We start from the raw sequence: 13809 nt of genomic DNA on the forward strand, positions 1-13809 counted from the left end.
CGACAGACTTGTCACCACCCAGGCATGGCATAAAAAAGAAGTGAAGAGGCTGTTTCAGCTACAGAAAGCCCTGTTTCCTTCAGCTCAGCCTCTGCTGTCTAGTGACAGGCACACACTGGGAAGAGGGATGGCCATCTTCCAGGCCTGGCCACAGCAGAGTGAATCCCAGGACGCCAGCATGTCTGTCCAGCAGTCACAAGCTCATCTGAGAGGGCAGACGGCGCTTGTCTTTGATGGCATTCCTCTTCCTCTTCTTGTTCAGGAAGCTCTCCAGCTTTCCACTCCTCTTCAGCTCTGCATACTTCTCAGCCAGCTCCAATTTCCGCTGATCAGCTGTGGAGGAGAGTGGAGCAAGGTTTTAAACTGAAGCCCAAATCATCTCTACAGACAGCCCCTCCTCACCTCTCCCTGCCTGGCCTCAGGCCTGGCTTATCCCACAAGTACCAGCACTAGAACAATCCCCCCACAGCCCCAGGTGCTTGGAGCCCCCTCAGCAGTGCTCCCTCTGGGTCTTCCTGCAGGATGTTCACACTGAACACTTACACTTCTTCAGGAAGAAGGGTTTCTTCCCCTGCTTGGCCAGTTCCCTCCGTTGTCTCTTCAAAGACAGCTCCCTCTCCCTCAATTTCTGCTGGTTTTTCAGGGCCTGTTCCTGCTGTGTCTGTGCAGAAAGGACAGCCTGTGTCAGCAAGTACCTGGGCAGACCTGGGGTCTCCCAGCCTCTCTCCTAGTGCCTGGCAGGAGGGGAGATGCTGCTCTGAGCTCACCATGCGGTTCAGAAGCTGCTGCAGTTTCTCCTTCTGTTCCACGTCCCGGCATTTTTTCAGCTGCTTCTGGACCATCTGAAGGAGAGAGCAGAAAGCTGTGTGACTCTCTGCCTGACACCTTCACTGGAAGAGGCCTCTGTGGAAGCTGCCCCTGCCAAGCAATTCTGGCCAGGGACAGGGAGAGAGCATCACCTCCTTCTCCTGTTTCTTGATGCTGTCCAGGAAGCTGTAGGTCTTCATAAATATTTCGGGCCTGTACTCTCCAGACAGGTCATCAAATCGAGGGTCTCTGTGGACCTGGAGGCAGGGAAGGCAAAGGTAAGTGCTGTGGCCAGGATTACCCTGCAAACAGCCTCCCCTCCCATGGGTCAGACCTTGCCCACCACTGAAAACAAGTGCACCTGGCAAAGACTGACCCCACATCAAAGCAACAGTCCCTCACAGAGTCACCAGGCTGGCATCCAGCCTGCCAAGCAACATTTCTCTATGCAAGGCTGCCACCCAGCAGCAACTAGTTCAAGGAATAGGAGTGCTGCCTCCAAACCCCCTCAATTCCCAGCCCAAGAGCAGGCTGAACACGTGCTGTCAAGGGGATGGATTTGGGAATTTAAATCTAGATTCTTACAGATTAGAATAGAATCACAGACTATCCTGGGTTGGAGGGGACCCATAAGGATCATCAAGTCCCAACTCCTGGCTCCACACAGGGCCAGCCAAGTCAGAGCATGGGACTGAGGGCATCGTCCAGTTGCTTCTTGAACTCAGGCTCAGTGCTGTGACCCCTTCCCTGGGGAGCCTGTTCCAGTGCCTGACCCACCTCTCAGTAAAGAACCTCTTCCTAAGATCCAACCTAAACCTCCCCTGTCACAGCTTCACGCTGTTCCCTTGGGTTCTATCCCTGCTCACCAAAGAGAGGAGATGGGCATAGGCCCCTTTTCTCCCTCTCCCCTCAGCCTCCTTTTCCCCAGGCTGAACAAACCAAGGGACTTCAGCCTCTCCTCATGCAACTTCCCCTCCAGATTACTTGGCTCCTACACCCAATCTCCTGTTCTCCCCAGAAACACACTAGCACTACCTGCCCTCACAAGAGAGTAATCTGAGCTCTGCCCTCCAGGAACAGCCTACATCATCTTGGGCAGCCCCAGTGCCGTGTCTGCACCCCATCAGCATGGCTGAGGGAAGCCAGCTCCCAAACTGGGGAGGAGGAGCACCCACCTTCTTTCTAACAGAGATGACTTGTCGAAGAAAAGGTACTGGCTTCTTGGCAGACATCTCCAGTGGACTGAAAGAGAGAAAAACGTACTTGAGAGGAGCAGAGGACAGAACCAGGCCCAGGCTAACGTGTCAGGGGGTTAGGCCAGACCCTCAGGAGAACATCACTGCACAGTGCCAAAACAACAGGCTTTCCCACTCAACCCACACCATGATACAGCCCCATCCCTGGCAGTGTTCAAGGCCAGGTTGGATCAGGTTTTGGGCAACCTGGTCTAGTGAGGGTGTCCCTGCCCACAGCAGGGGTTTGGGACTAGATGATCTTTGAGGTCCCTTCCAACCCAAAGCATTCTGTGATTCTATAGCTACAGGGGGGCCACTCAGTCAGGAGCCAGACAAGACTACTACAACCAAATGATGTATAGACACATGATTAAGACATTCCTACCCAAAATTTGACACAGCCCTGCTGCATCAAGTGAAAACCCACCACCCACATCAGTAAGTGTGCCATATTCAACTGCAGAACCATAATATAATGAGAGGCAAGATCTCCACAGCTGGGAATTTCCACACTGCCCTGGCTAGTTACAACGACAGGTCAGCTCTTCTACAGGTGGGCTGGGTCAGAAAGCCTTCCCTAGGACAAGGGGAGGTCAGCCCCCAGGAACACAGGCCACACAGCCCAAAAGAGGCTTCACAGTCAGTCAGGACTCTGGTGACAGCCCATGAAACAAGTTCTCCTGCGACAGAGCCCTTTGGAGCTCGGTGCTGTGGGTGTGGGAAGAGGGCAGTAAAAGGTGGGACAGCAGGGTATGACTCCCCCCATGGGAGTGGGGTGCTGCATACAGCAGGTGAGGTGACAGAAACAACCCGTGAACCACGTGCTGAGGATACCCACCACCCGGGCATTACACCCACATCCAGCACCCACAGCAACACCAGGGTGGGAGCACAAATAACCCTGGGGGCACAAAGAAGTTTTCCAAATAACACTCAGGGCAACATTCAAGGTATTTTCACATCCACATCCCCACACAACGCTCCAGTCAGCTTGCTACAGCCCTGACAAAGCCAGCTCGGTTCCAGGGGATTTCCCCATAGTCTCTCACCTCCCTAACAAAGCCATGAAAGAAACAGCACGTGGGATTTACCAGGATGCATCCCTTAGAGGATTAGGGGAATTAAATAAAGACAGCATTATGCAAACTAGGGGGCAGAAATAGCTGCCTGAAGATGCTGCATTACCCAGGCTGCTGGGTAAAAGGTAAAGCAGAATCATTATTCTCATCAACAGCTCAGAGCAGAAGAAACATTTATTCAGCAGAGATTCAGAAACAGGTTAGGGGATGCTGGTGTAACAGGAGAAACCTGTCCAAATTATTTAGATACGACTCTCAGGCCTGAAAACCAACCAGCTACCAGAAATGAAGGATAATGGTTTAACAGATGTTACCAGTGGGGGACTAAAAAGCCAACAATCTGATAGTATTTGTTGTGTGAAATTCATTTTATAGTCACCACATGAATAGCACCTGCAAACAGGAGATGTAGAAACCACTGAGGACAGGAAAAGGCTTGTGAGGAGGGCAAGTGCTGTAGAGGCCACAGGAGAAGGGTGAATGAAACTCCAGCCAGGGGGAGCTGGGCAGAGGATGCTGATAAGCTGGATGGGGTTTGGAAAAGAGCAGGATAAATATTTCAGGACACAGGTAAAGGGCTGTCACACAGCTTGGAAGGGAAGCACATCACGCAGCAGGTTTAAAACGCCTCAATACAGAGGATGTAAAGGAACTGAGGGTAACAGGTGGCTGTCAGGGATTTCAGCTGGAGAGAGCTCCAAAACAGCAACAGAGCATTCCTAAGTGAGACACTACAGTGACAGGCACTGCCCTGTGGAGCACTAAATGAGACCTGCACCAGTTCTAAGGCAATGGCAACACTGTGAGGAGCTCCCAGCATAACCTCTGGAGTGCTGACAGCACACACACACACTCTTTGCTGATCACAGGAGGACATCTTTACCCCTTTTTGCCTTGCTGCTGCTTCACCACAGGTTTGGTAGACTTTGTAGTTTTCTTCCCAGCAGCCACCTGCTTGCAGACCCTCACGCCACTCTGCGCCTGCAGCAGCTCCTCAAAAGACACGTGAGACTGATCTGGAAGAGAGCACAGGACACACCTGAGCTGAACAGCTTCTCAAGGCACTTCCCACCTCCAAATTCCACTGAGGAGGGTTTCTCAGAGCCCCAGTGGTGCCATCCTGGTACAGCTGCACGGCAGAAAGCAGCCATGGCACCCCTCAGCCTCTGCTCTCCCAGGAATCACTGCAGTCTTCAGCACCAGGACAGTCTCCCCCTCTCCCCAACACGTTTGCTTCTCTTCTCCACTCTGCAGCACACATCAGATGAGCTCAAGGGTTTTACCTGGTACAAAGGCGGGGGGGGGGGGGGGGTACAAGCACTGCCCTGGGCTGTATTTCAGCCCCACTGCAAATTCTGCTCTTGTACCATCACCTTTAGACTGGCCACCACGTCTCACACCGTGACACCAGCCAGGAGGTGTGGGGGAGCTGCCCATGGAACCCCTCGGGACAGTCTCTCCCCACTGCACGTCTGCCACAGCTCTGCTCAGCCTGCAACAGCACAACTCCCACAGCAGAGCCCCCTCAGCAGCCCTGAGGCCCATGAACTGCTGAAATCCAGATGTTAGCCTTCACTTGCTGCTGACAAAGCCCCATGCCACCACCCAATAAAGCAGTTTGCTATTCCAGCCCTGCCAGGGGATCCCCATGTTGTTACTCACACCTCATGTTTTGTAGAACTCTCCTTCTCTCCTCTGACCACTTACCAGGAGTCCAACACAATCAACAGTGAACAGCAAAACCAATTCTACCCCAAGCACTGATGAACACCCAACATATTTTGCTGGCATTTTCTGTTGCTGTGTTCCTTTCAAGCACCATCACTGAGGCAGATCTGAAACATTTCTTATAACCACAACCCAAAACTATTACCAACATCCCTTTCTGGATTTACACCTCTGGGTGCAGAGAAAACACTTGTTAAGGCAGCACTAAGACATGCTCATTCCCTTCTCTGGGTGCTGGCAGGTGCAGGAAGGAACAGGAGGGTTTGTACCAGCTCCCTTCTGAAGGAGAAAGTCTTGGTGATGTCACCCAGGTGGTGTTTACCTGCTCAGCACCCGAGCAGGGAGAAGCACACAGTCTTCCCAAGCCTTTACAATACAGCACTTGGCACCAAACAACCCAGCTGTGGCTTAGTAAAACCCATCACATGCTGCTTGCAGTGGGCTGACCCTGGCTGAGGGCCAGATGCACATCAAAGCTGCTCCATCATTGCCTTGGACAGGGGAGAGAAGATACAACAAAAGGCTCATGGGTCAAGATAAGGACAGGGAGAGATCACTCCCCAGTTACCAGCACAGGCACAACATGTATTACCAGAGTAGGGTAATGAGAAATAAACAACAAACCTTAAAGCACCTCCCCCCACCCCTCCCTTCTTCCCAGGCTTCACATCACTCCTGATTTAACTCTCCTCATCTCCCAGTGGCACAGGGAACAGGGGCTGTGGTCAGCTCATTGCACAGTCTCTGCTGCTCACTTCCTTCCTCTGCTCCAGCACGGGGTCACAAGTCCTGCCAACAAGCCTGCTTCAGGGTGGGCTCCTCTCTCCATGGGTCCTGCCAGGAGCCTGCTCCAGACACATCCACCTGCTCCAGCGTGGGGAGTCCCCACAGGCTGCAGGTGGATCTCTGCCCCACCATCGTCCCCCATGGGCTGCAGGGGGGCAGCCTGCTTCACCATGGGGTGAGAGGAACGAACAGAGATCCACCTGAAGCAACTCCTTCTTCACTAGCTTTGGTGCCTTCAGAGCTGCTCCTCTCACACATCCACACTCCTCTCTCTCTCCAGCTGCTGTTCTGCAGCAGTTTCCTTTCCTACTTCTCACACACATTACCAGAGAGGTGCTGACACCATCGCCGAAAGAGCTTCTGGCCAAGGCTGAGCTAACGGGACATGGGGAAAGCTTCCAGCCTCTTCTCACAGAAGCCACCCCCCAGCTACCAAAACCTTGCCATGCAAACCCAGCACACTGTCCTGAGACACAAGGTTTCCCCACACTCTGCCTGTACCTGCTGCCAAATTCAGGAAGCAACAGGCACAGACACATCAACCTGGTCATCTCAGCAGTGACCAACACTTCCTTTTCCAGAATCTGCTCCCATCACCCAGAGAATGCAATGAGCAACATTCAAGGGCTGCCTTAAGAAATGCTTTCTTTTCACTTGTTCTGACCCAATGTCCTGGTTTTGGCTGAGATGGGCCTAAATTTCTTTCTTCTAGCTGGCACAGTGCCACGGTTTGGATTTTGTATGAGAACAGGCTGCCCAGGGAGCTGGTTGAGTCACCCTTCCTGGATGTGTTTAAAAAAAAAAAGGGTAGATGAGGTACTTCAGGATCTGGTTTAGCTTTGGACAGGAATGGTTGGAATTGATGATCTTAAAGGTCTTCTCCAACCTTGTGATTCTGTGATGTGGGTAACACGCTGGTGGGTTGAGTTGTTGCTGCGTAGCTGTCATGTCTACACTAAGCCAAGGACTTCTCAGCTTCTCACACCCTGCCAGGTGCACAAGAAGCTGGGAGACCACAGCCAGGATGGCTGGCCCAGACTGGCCAGAGGGACATTCCCTATGGCAGAACACCATGATCCATATAGAACTGGGGAAGCCAGCAGGGAGCTGGAGTCGCTGCTCGGAAACAGACTGGGCATTGGGTTTGGGTTTTATTTTCCTTCCACATCTGATGAGCAATTGCACTTGTGCATCACTGGTTTTATTATTATTCTCTTCCTTTGTTATCCTATTAACATGTGTCTCAACCCAGGGGTTTGTTTTTCCCTCCCATTCTCCTCTTTAGACTGCTGCACGACAGGGAAACTCTGTGCTGCTTATACAAGTCACTGGGGTATGGAATAACTAACCACTACACAGGGAAATCATTGAGTGTCACCAGATACTCAGAGCATCACCAGAGAGGCAAGTGAAAGACTGGGCAAGGACAGCCAAAAGGGCAAAGAGAGCATTAAAGGAAAGGAAGACTGGTTTAGAAGCTACCAGGTTGTGGTCTAACCCCAGCTGGCAGCCCAGCCCCGTGCGGCCGCTCGCTCACTCCCCTCCAGCTGGTGGGATGGGGGAGAGAATCACAACAGTGAGAGTGAGAAGGCTCACAAGTGGAGACAAGGACAGTTTAGTAAGTAGAGCAAAAGCTGTGTGCCCAAGCACTGGGAGATGAGGAATTCCCCCACTGCTTCCCATGGGCAGGCAGGTGTTCTGCTACCCCCAGGGCAGCAGGGCTCTGTCACACCTGACCAGTGCTTGGGAGGGTAAATGCCATCACTCTGAGCGTTCAGCTCCCCTCCCTTCCACCTCCTCTTACAGGCAGAATATGACATCATACTGCATGCAATACCCCTTTGGCCAGTTACTCCTTGTGCAGTCCCCACCTTCTCCTTGACAGGTGGGTACAAGCAGCTGAGAAGCCCTTGGCCGCTCGGCAACAACCAGAACCATCAGTGAGTTACCCACACCTCTCTCATCCTAAACCCACACCACAGCACTGCACCAGCTGCTGGGAGGAAAGTGAACTCCATCCCTGCCAAAACCAGCGCCCTGCCTGCACCCCAGTACTCCACTGGGCTGTAACTCCAAAGCACCACCATTGGAGCAGCAAAGGTTTACAAGATGTCAGTAAAAACGAGACAAAGGCACCTTGTAGAAAAGGCAAGAGGAGTAGGAGATGTTTAGCAGAGGAGTGGGAGACCTGGCATAAACCAGACAAAGCAAAAGCAGGCAGAGCTTCTGCTGATAACGTATTTCAGTACAGGGTACCAAAGCAGACTTGGCCACCTGAAACTTAACAGGGAAAATGCCTTCCAGGCACTACTATCAGCCCACGGAATACATCCTACTACCTGTTTGTGGGAGAATCAGCTGCTCACCTTGGTAAAAGCACTGCTTGGTACCAGCATAAAAAAAGCAGCAGCCTGTTTTGGGGCAGAAGAAAGGGGCCACAGAGCACTGCTGGGCAGCAGAGCTGGCACCCACGTGAAAAGGATGCTGCCCTCCTGCTGCACAGCGGCTGGGGCTGTGCATGGCCTCTGCACAGGGAGAGCTCGTGATCCTTACAGCCTGTGCTGATGGGCTCTCCATCAAAACACCCATCAAAAGACAGGATTACCCCACTAGCCTCATTTCTCATATTCTTTCTTGACACTTCAATTCCCCAATTCTTTTCCCATTCCTTTTCCCCTCCAGGATATAATTTACCTTTACCATGGCATCTCTATAGTCCATTTCATCTTCCCTCCTGCCATTTCCCCCCCCTTCCTCTGTTATTGTGTGGATTGTTTCCTTTTCTTTCCACCTCTTGCTAAACTACTGTTACCTGCCACTAACATGGGCATTTCCTGCTCACCAGCACAGCCTTCCCCATTTTCCTCTCCTCCTGCAGACTCGTGTGACACACACAGAAACCCCCAACTACGCTTTTCTCAGCTGAATCTGTTAAGAACTATAAAACCTGCTGGGCACATCAAACTGCATCCAGGATACAAGAGCAGATGGCTTGAGAAGTGGTTTGTACCTGCCCAGTTGTTTCCCACTGAGACAAACTTCACACTGGACTCCAGCATAACTATGCTGTTCCAGGAACAGGATTGCCAGAGAACCCTTATGGGCCAAGGCAGAACTGCTGGTCCCATTCACATCAAGCCATGGGAGGGAAACGGTGGGTGTCAGTGGTCTTCCCTCTGACCCCTGCTGATGCTCACCATTAAGAGAAGGAAATGAAATGCCAGCAGATCACGGGGCACCCCTGCCACCAGTGGATCCCCTTTCCTGAAAGCCTCCCTCTAGAAGAGATGTGTCTCCCCCACACATCCCCAGCAAGGAGACTCCTCTCAGCAGACAACCAGTAACTTCTCACACCTGCCACACGCTGTGCCACGTGTTTAACACCGATACCCCTTCCCTCAAAGTTCTCTTCGAGGGCCTTTGACATCCTTTTGGTGATGTCTCCATTCTCCCCTCCATCGTTTTAAGACAAGGAAACCACGTGGCACACAGCGCCGCAGGGGAGAACAGCCACCCCCAGCCTGACCACCACACCCCACCGGGTTCCTCTGGGTCACCCGGCCTGCTGAGCACCCCCTGGGGTGATGGCACAGCTCAGCCTGAGCTGAGCAGCATCCCTAGGAGGTCGTGCAACACCTTCCAGGTGCGCACGGGGGAGCAGTGAAAGAGATCCCTAAGTTTCTATTCCAGAGGCCCCTCGAACCGACCCCTGCTGCGGACCCAGGCTGCCCAGGGAGGTGGTGGGGTCTCCTTCTCTAGAGATATTCAAGACCCGTGTGCACGCCTATCTGTGCAATATGAGCTGGGGAGCTGCTTTGGCAGGGGGGTTGGACCCGATGACCTCTCGAGGTCCCTTCCAACCCCTACGATTCTGTGACTCTGTGATCCCAAACCCGTCCCCTAAGCAGGGCAGCCGGGAGAACGCAGGAGCTGGAACACGGGGAGGGACGGGGCTGTTTCCCATCGAACGGGTGGCCCTGGCACCCCGACCGCGCCAGGAAACCGAGGGCCGAAGCCGCGTTGGCCGCATGGCCTCGCCCGGCCTCCGGGACCCACCGAGGGCGCCGCACCAGGGGGGAGGAGGAGCGGAAAGCAGCCCGGGGGTGGGGGGGGGGAGCGGCGGGGCCTGGGCCGGGGCCCACCGCCACCTTCCCCGGAGCAGGGCGGCCCTTACCTCTCCCGCCAGCCGCCTCCTCCCCCTGCGGGCCCTCGGCCGCCAGGACACCACCGCTGTCGTCACTGTCGTCGCCGGAGCTCTCGCTGTCCGCCGCCTCCAGCCTCCCGAGGGGCGGCTCTGCGGCCGGCGGCGCGGCCCGGTGCGGCGGCCGCCCCCTCGCTGCCTCCTCCTCCTCCTCCGCGACTCTTGCGGGCCGCCGGGGCCGGCTCCCCGCGTTCTCCCGACGCGGCCGCATGGCCACCGCCCCCCCTCCCCAGCCCCCCTTCAGCAGCAGCAGCAGCAGCAGCAGCAGCAGCAGCACCGGGCGCTGCGCCGCTCCCGCCCGCGGCACCGTCCCCCTCGCCCCAGGCCCGGCGGGAGCAGAGCGGGGAGGACGCGCGACCCGCACAAAACCGGAAGCGACCCCGGGGAGGCCGGAAGGGACCTTTATTGGCGCGGGCAGGGTGCGCAGTACGCGTGCGCGGCGGGCGGTCGTGCCCCCTCCAGCGCCTCTCCCAGGAGGTGGGTGAGGGTGGCGTGGAGCGGGTCCCACGGCGGGGACTCGGCCTCGGGCCAGGGCCGGCCCGGGGCGGCGGCGGCGGGAGGCGAGAGGCTGTCGGCCAGGGCGCGGAGCTGCGCGGCCAGCAGGCTGAGCTGCGGGCCCGGCGGCGGCGGCGGGGGGTCGGGCGCAGGCGGCGGCGGGGCAGGCGGCCTGTGGCGGCGCTCCCGGGCGCGCAGGTAGGCCGCCTCTTCTTCCCTGCGGCGGAGAGGGGAGTGAGGGGCGGCCCGGGGGACGCGGCTCCCCACGGCCCCCCCCCCCCCCCTTGGCCGGCTGCGCCCTCACCTGAGGCAGCGGCTGGTGCAGGTGATGGAGCGGCCCCCGCCGTCCCGCCGCGCCGACACGCGGAGCCAGGCCCAGGTCCGGTCCCTGCGCAGCACACGCAGCACGGCGGTCCCCGCCGCGGGCCCGGCGCTGAGCGCTGCGGGTAACGGGCTGCGTTAGGCCGCGGTAGGGCACGGCCGACGGGGCGCTGTCCCCGCGGGCTGCCCTCCAGGGCTCTCCGGCAGCGGGGCCGAAGGCAGAGCGCTAGAGCCAGCGCAGAGACAGCCCTGCTCTCGGATGAAGCTGGGGCCAGAGCGAGCGGCCTTGTCTCTCAGCGTTGTGGCCAAGTAGCCCGCCCACGGCCCCAAGCTTGGAAGCCACCTGTGACCTTCTAGAGAGGGTATAGGGTGCGTAACCAATTCTCTGCTTCCTCCTTTGCAGAGCAGGGAGCCATGGCAGGCAGGACTAAATCCACTCTGTTGTCCTGGGCAGCCCAAGGAGCTGCCTCGCCCCAGGCGTGACACTCACCCAAAGCCCTGTGCTGGGCAGCTGCGAGGTCAGTGTCCTCAGGGTGCAGGAGGCTGTACCACGACTGACCGATCAGTTCCTCCCTGTGGTAGCCTAGGTGGTAGGTGACACTGGGGAGAAGGAGGGGAAGGGGCACTGAGTGTTTTGGATAGTTTGCGGCCGTTGCATGATGGAGGAGAGCGCAAAACAACGGGTGGAGAAAGGAGTCACAAGCAAGGGAAGGAAGAAGCTTGTGAAGTGTCTGCCCACACAGGCACATACGCAGGCTTGGGGAAGGGGAAGGAAGCTGTGCGCCTGGAGATGCACAGCTGCTGCCAGCAGTCACCCCTCACCTCTCCGTGATGTCAATAAATGTCATGTCTAGGATGTGTGTGCTCTGGAATAGGTTGTCCTGGGAACTGGCGTCACTGTCAGACCAGGTGACTGGTGTGCAGAGGGCCAGGAAGGCTGTAGTGGAGGGGGAGGCCGGCCAGCGCAGGGCTGTGAAGCGCCCGCGCACTGCCACAGCCCGATCCCCGCCGTGCTGCAACCGGAAGGCCTTGGACGTGCGCATCTCACTGACAAACGTGACTTCTGCAGGGAAAGAAACCAGAGGGAGCGGGTCAGGGGCTCGCTTGCTCCTCTCCCAGCAGGGCTGCCCAGCCCTGGCTCTCCGACTGCAGCTGTAAGGGGCCGGAGCAGGGTGGCAGCAGCTGTCAGATGCCATCCCTTACCCCTGCCGGGTTCTTCCTGGGCAAGAAGGAGCTTCTTCCGCACGTCCTCGCATGCCCTCCCATCTAGGATGTCGAAGATACTGTCGCCCTGGGCGAGCAGCTCCACCTGAGAGAGGGGGAGGGGGCCTGTCACTGTGGGCTGTGCCCACCCCAGTGGGCCCCGTGCTGGCCCTGTGAGCACGCGGCCCGCTGGAGCCGCAGTCCAGCAGCCGCTGGGGCAGCGTGCCCCGCACTCTGTAAAGGCACCGGCTCTGGGCTCAGTGACATAAGTGCCCAGCAAGGGGGCCTTACCATGGAGAGGCCCAGGACCTGAGCCACATTCTCTGAGATATACACCAGCTTGCCACTGGCTGAGAGCACAAGCAGAAACCCAGGCAGCAGGGAGAGCAGCTCAGTGCCGAGCGTGGGTCCTGCAGCAGGAGCTGAGTCTGGGGTTGGAGGGGGGCACAGGATGAAGTGCTGTGTGGGGATGCCGGGGGGTGTGTGGAGGGGGTGGAGCAGTACCCCATGCAGAGCCAAGTTAGCGAGGGGTACAGTAGGGCTGTAGGTACCTGGAGGGAAGAGCTGAGCCCCCCGCAGCCGGAGACACACCAGGGCCATGGTGTGGAGGTAGGAGAGCCGCTCCTTCTCCCGCGTGGAGATGGGGAGCAGGGAGCGCAGCGCCTGCAGCTCCACGTTGATCTGGTCCCGGCGAGCCTTGGAGGCACTCTTGGTTGATCTGCAAAGCCAGACGTCTAGGGAGATGCCTCCAGGGAGGGAGAGGGACAGCACTCCCCTCCCACTGCGATGGGGCTGTCCCGCATCCGCCTCTGAAGACTACCTGACCTCCCTCTGCCCCCATGAGCCCCAATAACCTCCTCCCCACGTGCCAGCTGGCAGCCCCACAGTCGCAGGCTGGCGCCAGCCCTTTGCCAGGGCCACTGGGCATTCCGCAACCTGGTGGCCCGAGGCTCTGCCCGCCTGGGGCCCCATCGCAGCCCCGCAGGCAGGAGGACGCTCACCTGAACGGCTTTGAGGCACTTGGCGCCTGCTTGCCCCTCCTGGGCAGGCAGCTCATCTCTGCCTGCAGCGGCCTGTGGCAGTGGCTGCAGAAGATGGTCATGGTGGCAGAGCAGGGGTGCTGGAAGCCCGCAGCTCGCAGCTCCCTCCTTCGCCTCTGGCTGTGTCTGAACCTGCTGACCTCGCTGCTCCCAGCCTCCTTTTGTACCCTCCTGGGGCACAGGGGCCAAGGCGCGAATGGAGAGAGAGTTACCTCTCCTGACGCAACTCCAAACAGCTCAGGGCTATTTTTAGCAGCCTGCCTTCTAAAAATAGCCCTTGCAGCCGGCTGCAATCTGAGAGGGGAAGCAATAAAAGGAAGCCACGGTTTTTAAAACAAACCTGGCTGCTCAGGAGGGGGTGATGATGAAGGTGGAAGGGATTCCCCCCGTGGGGCACACACATCCGCCCAGCTCCTCCTGGCCTACGCTTTGTTGCCAGGAGAAGGTTCAAGATGTTCTGCAAGCCTGTGACTAGGCTGCCTGCACAGCAGCTACTCTCCAGCATTTCTCTGATGACCGAACTGGGTGCTAGGAGAGGGAGCTAATGTGCCAAGGAGTCATCCAGACCAAGGTGGTGAGCAGGGTGCTGTCCCTAGCAGTGGGAGATCAGGAGCACAGTACCCTGAACCCAAGGGAACCCTTGGAGGAGAAAGGTGTGCCTGTGACCCTCCCCCTAGTAAGCCCCTTCTTTTCTTCCCAGAGAAGCCTTCTCCTCCCCAAAGAGGGGGCACTCAGGCTCTTTAGGGCCTGTTGTGTCCACTTAATGTCCTAGAGATGATGGTTCTCCCCAGAGAAGCCACAGTGACAGCAATTCACAGACAGTTAGGAGCACATTGGGGAGCCTCTCTCTGTCCTGTGAGGCTGAGTGGGCTGCAGGTGGTTCCTGGTACCCAGCACCTACAAGGGGAATAAGC

At 57.1% G+C, this 13809-nt stretch overlaps 2 protein-coding genes across 2 annotated transcripts; both read right to left on the reverse strand.

Moving 5' to 3' along the window:
- Positions 1-52: 52 nt before the first annotated feature.
- On the reverse strand, positions 53-10047 carry RRP36 (ribosomal RNA processing 36; the record flags this gene model as incomplete). Its single annotated transcript, XM_084261111.1, has 7 exons — positions 53-333; positions 544-661; positions 768-842; positions 960-1064; positions 1983-2049; positions 4005-4137; positions 9810-10047. 7 exons carry the CDS (start codon positions 10045-10047, stop codon positions 194-196), a joined length of 876 nt encoding a protein of 291 aa, XP_084117237.1. The 3' UTR covers positions 53-193.
- Positions 10048-10413: 366 nt separating this feature from the next.
- LOC311189448 (neuronal PAS domain-containing protein 4-like) lies at positions 10414-12957 on the reverse strand (the record flags this gene model as incomplete). The annotated part of the gene is made up of 7 exons (XM_084261112.1): positions 10414-10771; positions 11143-11469; positions 11551-11715; positions 11856-11961; positions 12147-12283; positions 12407-12573; positions 12857-12957. The coding sequence occupies 7 exons, from the start codon at positions 12955-12957 to the stop codon at positions 10632-10634; spliced, it is 1143 nt and encodes a 380-aa protein (XP_084117238.1). The 3' UTR covers positions 10414-10631.
- Between the last annotated feature and the right edge of the window lie 852 nt (positions 12958-13809).

This window comes from Gallinula chloropus (genome assembly GCF_964237585.1).
Source record: "Gallinula chloropus genome assembly, chromosome: 3".
NCBI classification, from domain to species: domain Eukaryota; kingdom Metazoa; phylum Chordata; class Aves; order Gruiformes; family Rallidae; genus Gallinula; species Gallinula chloropus.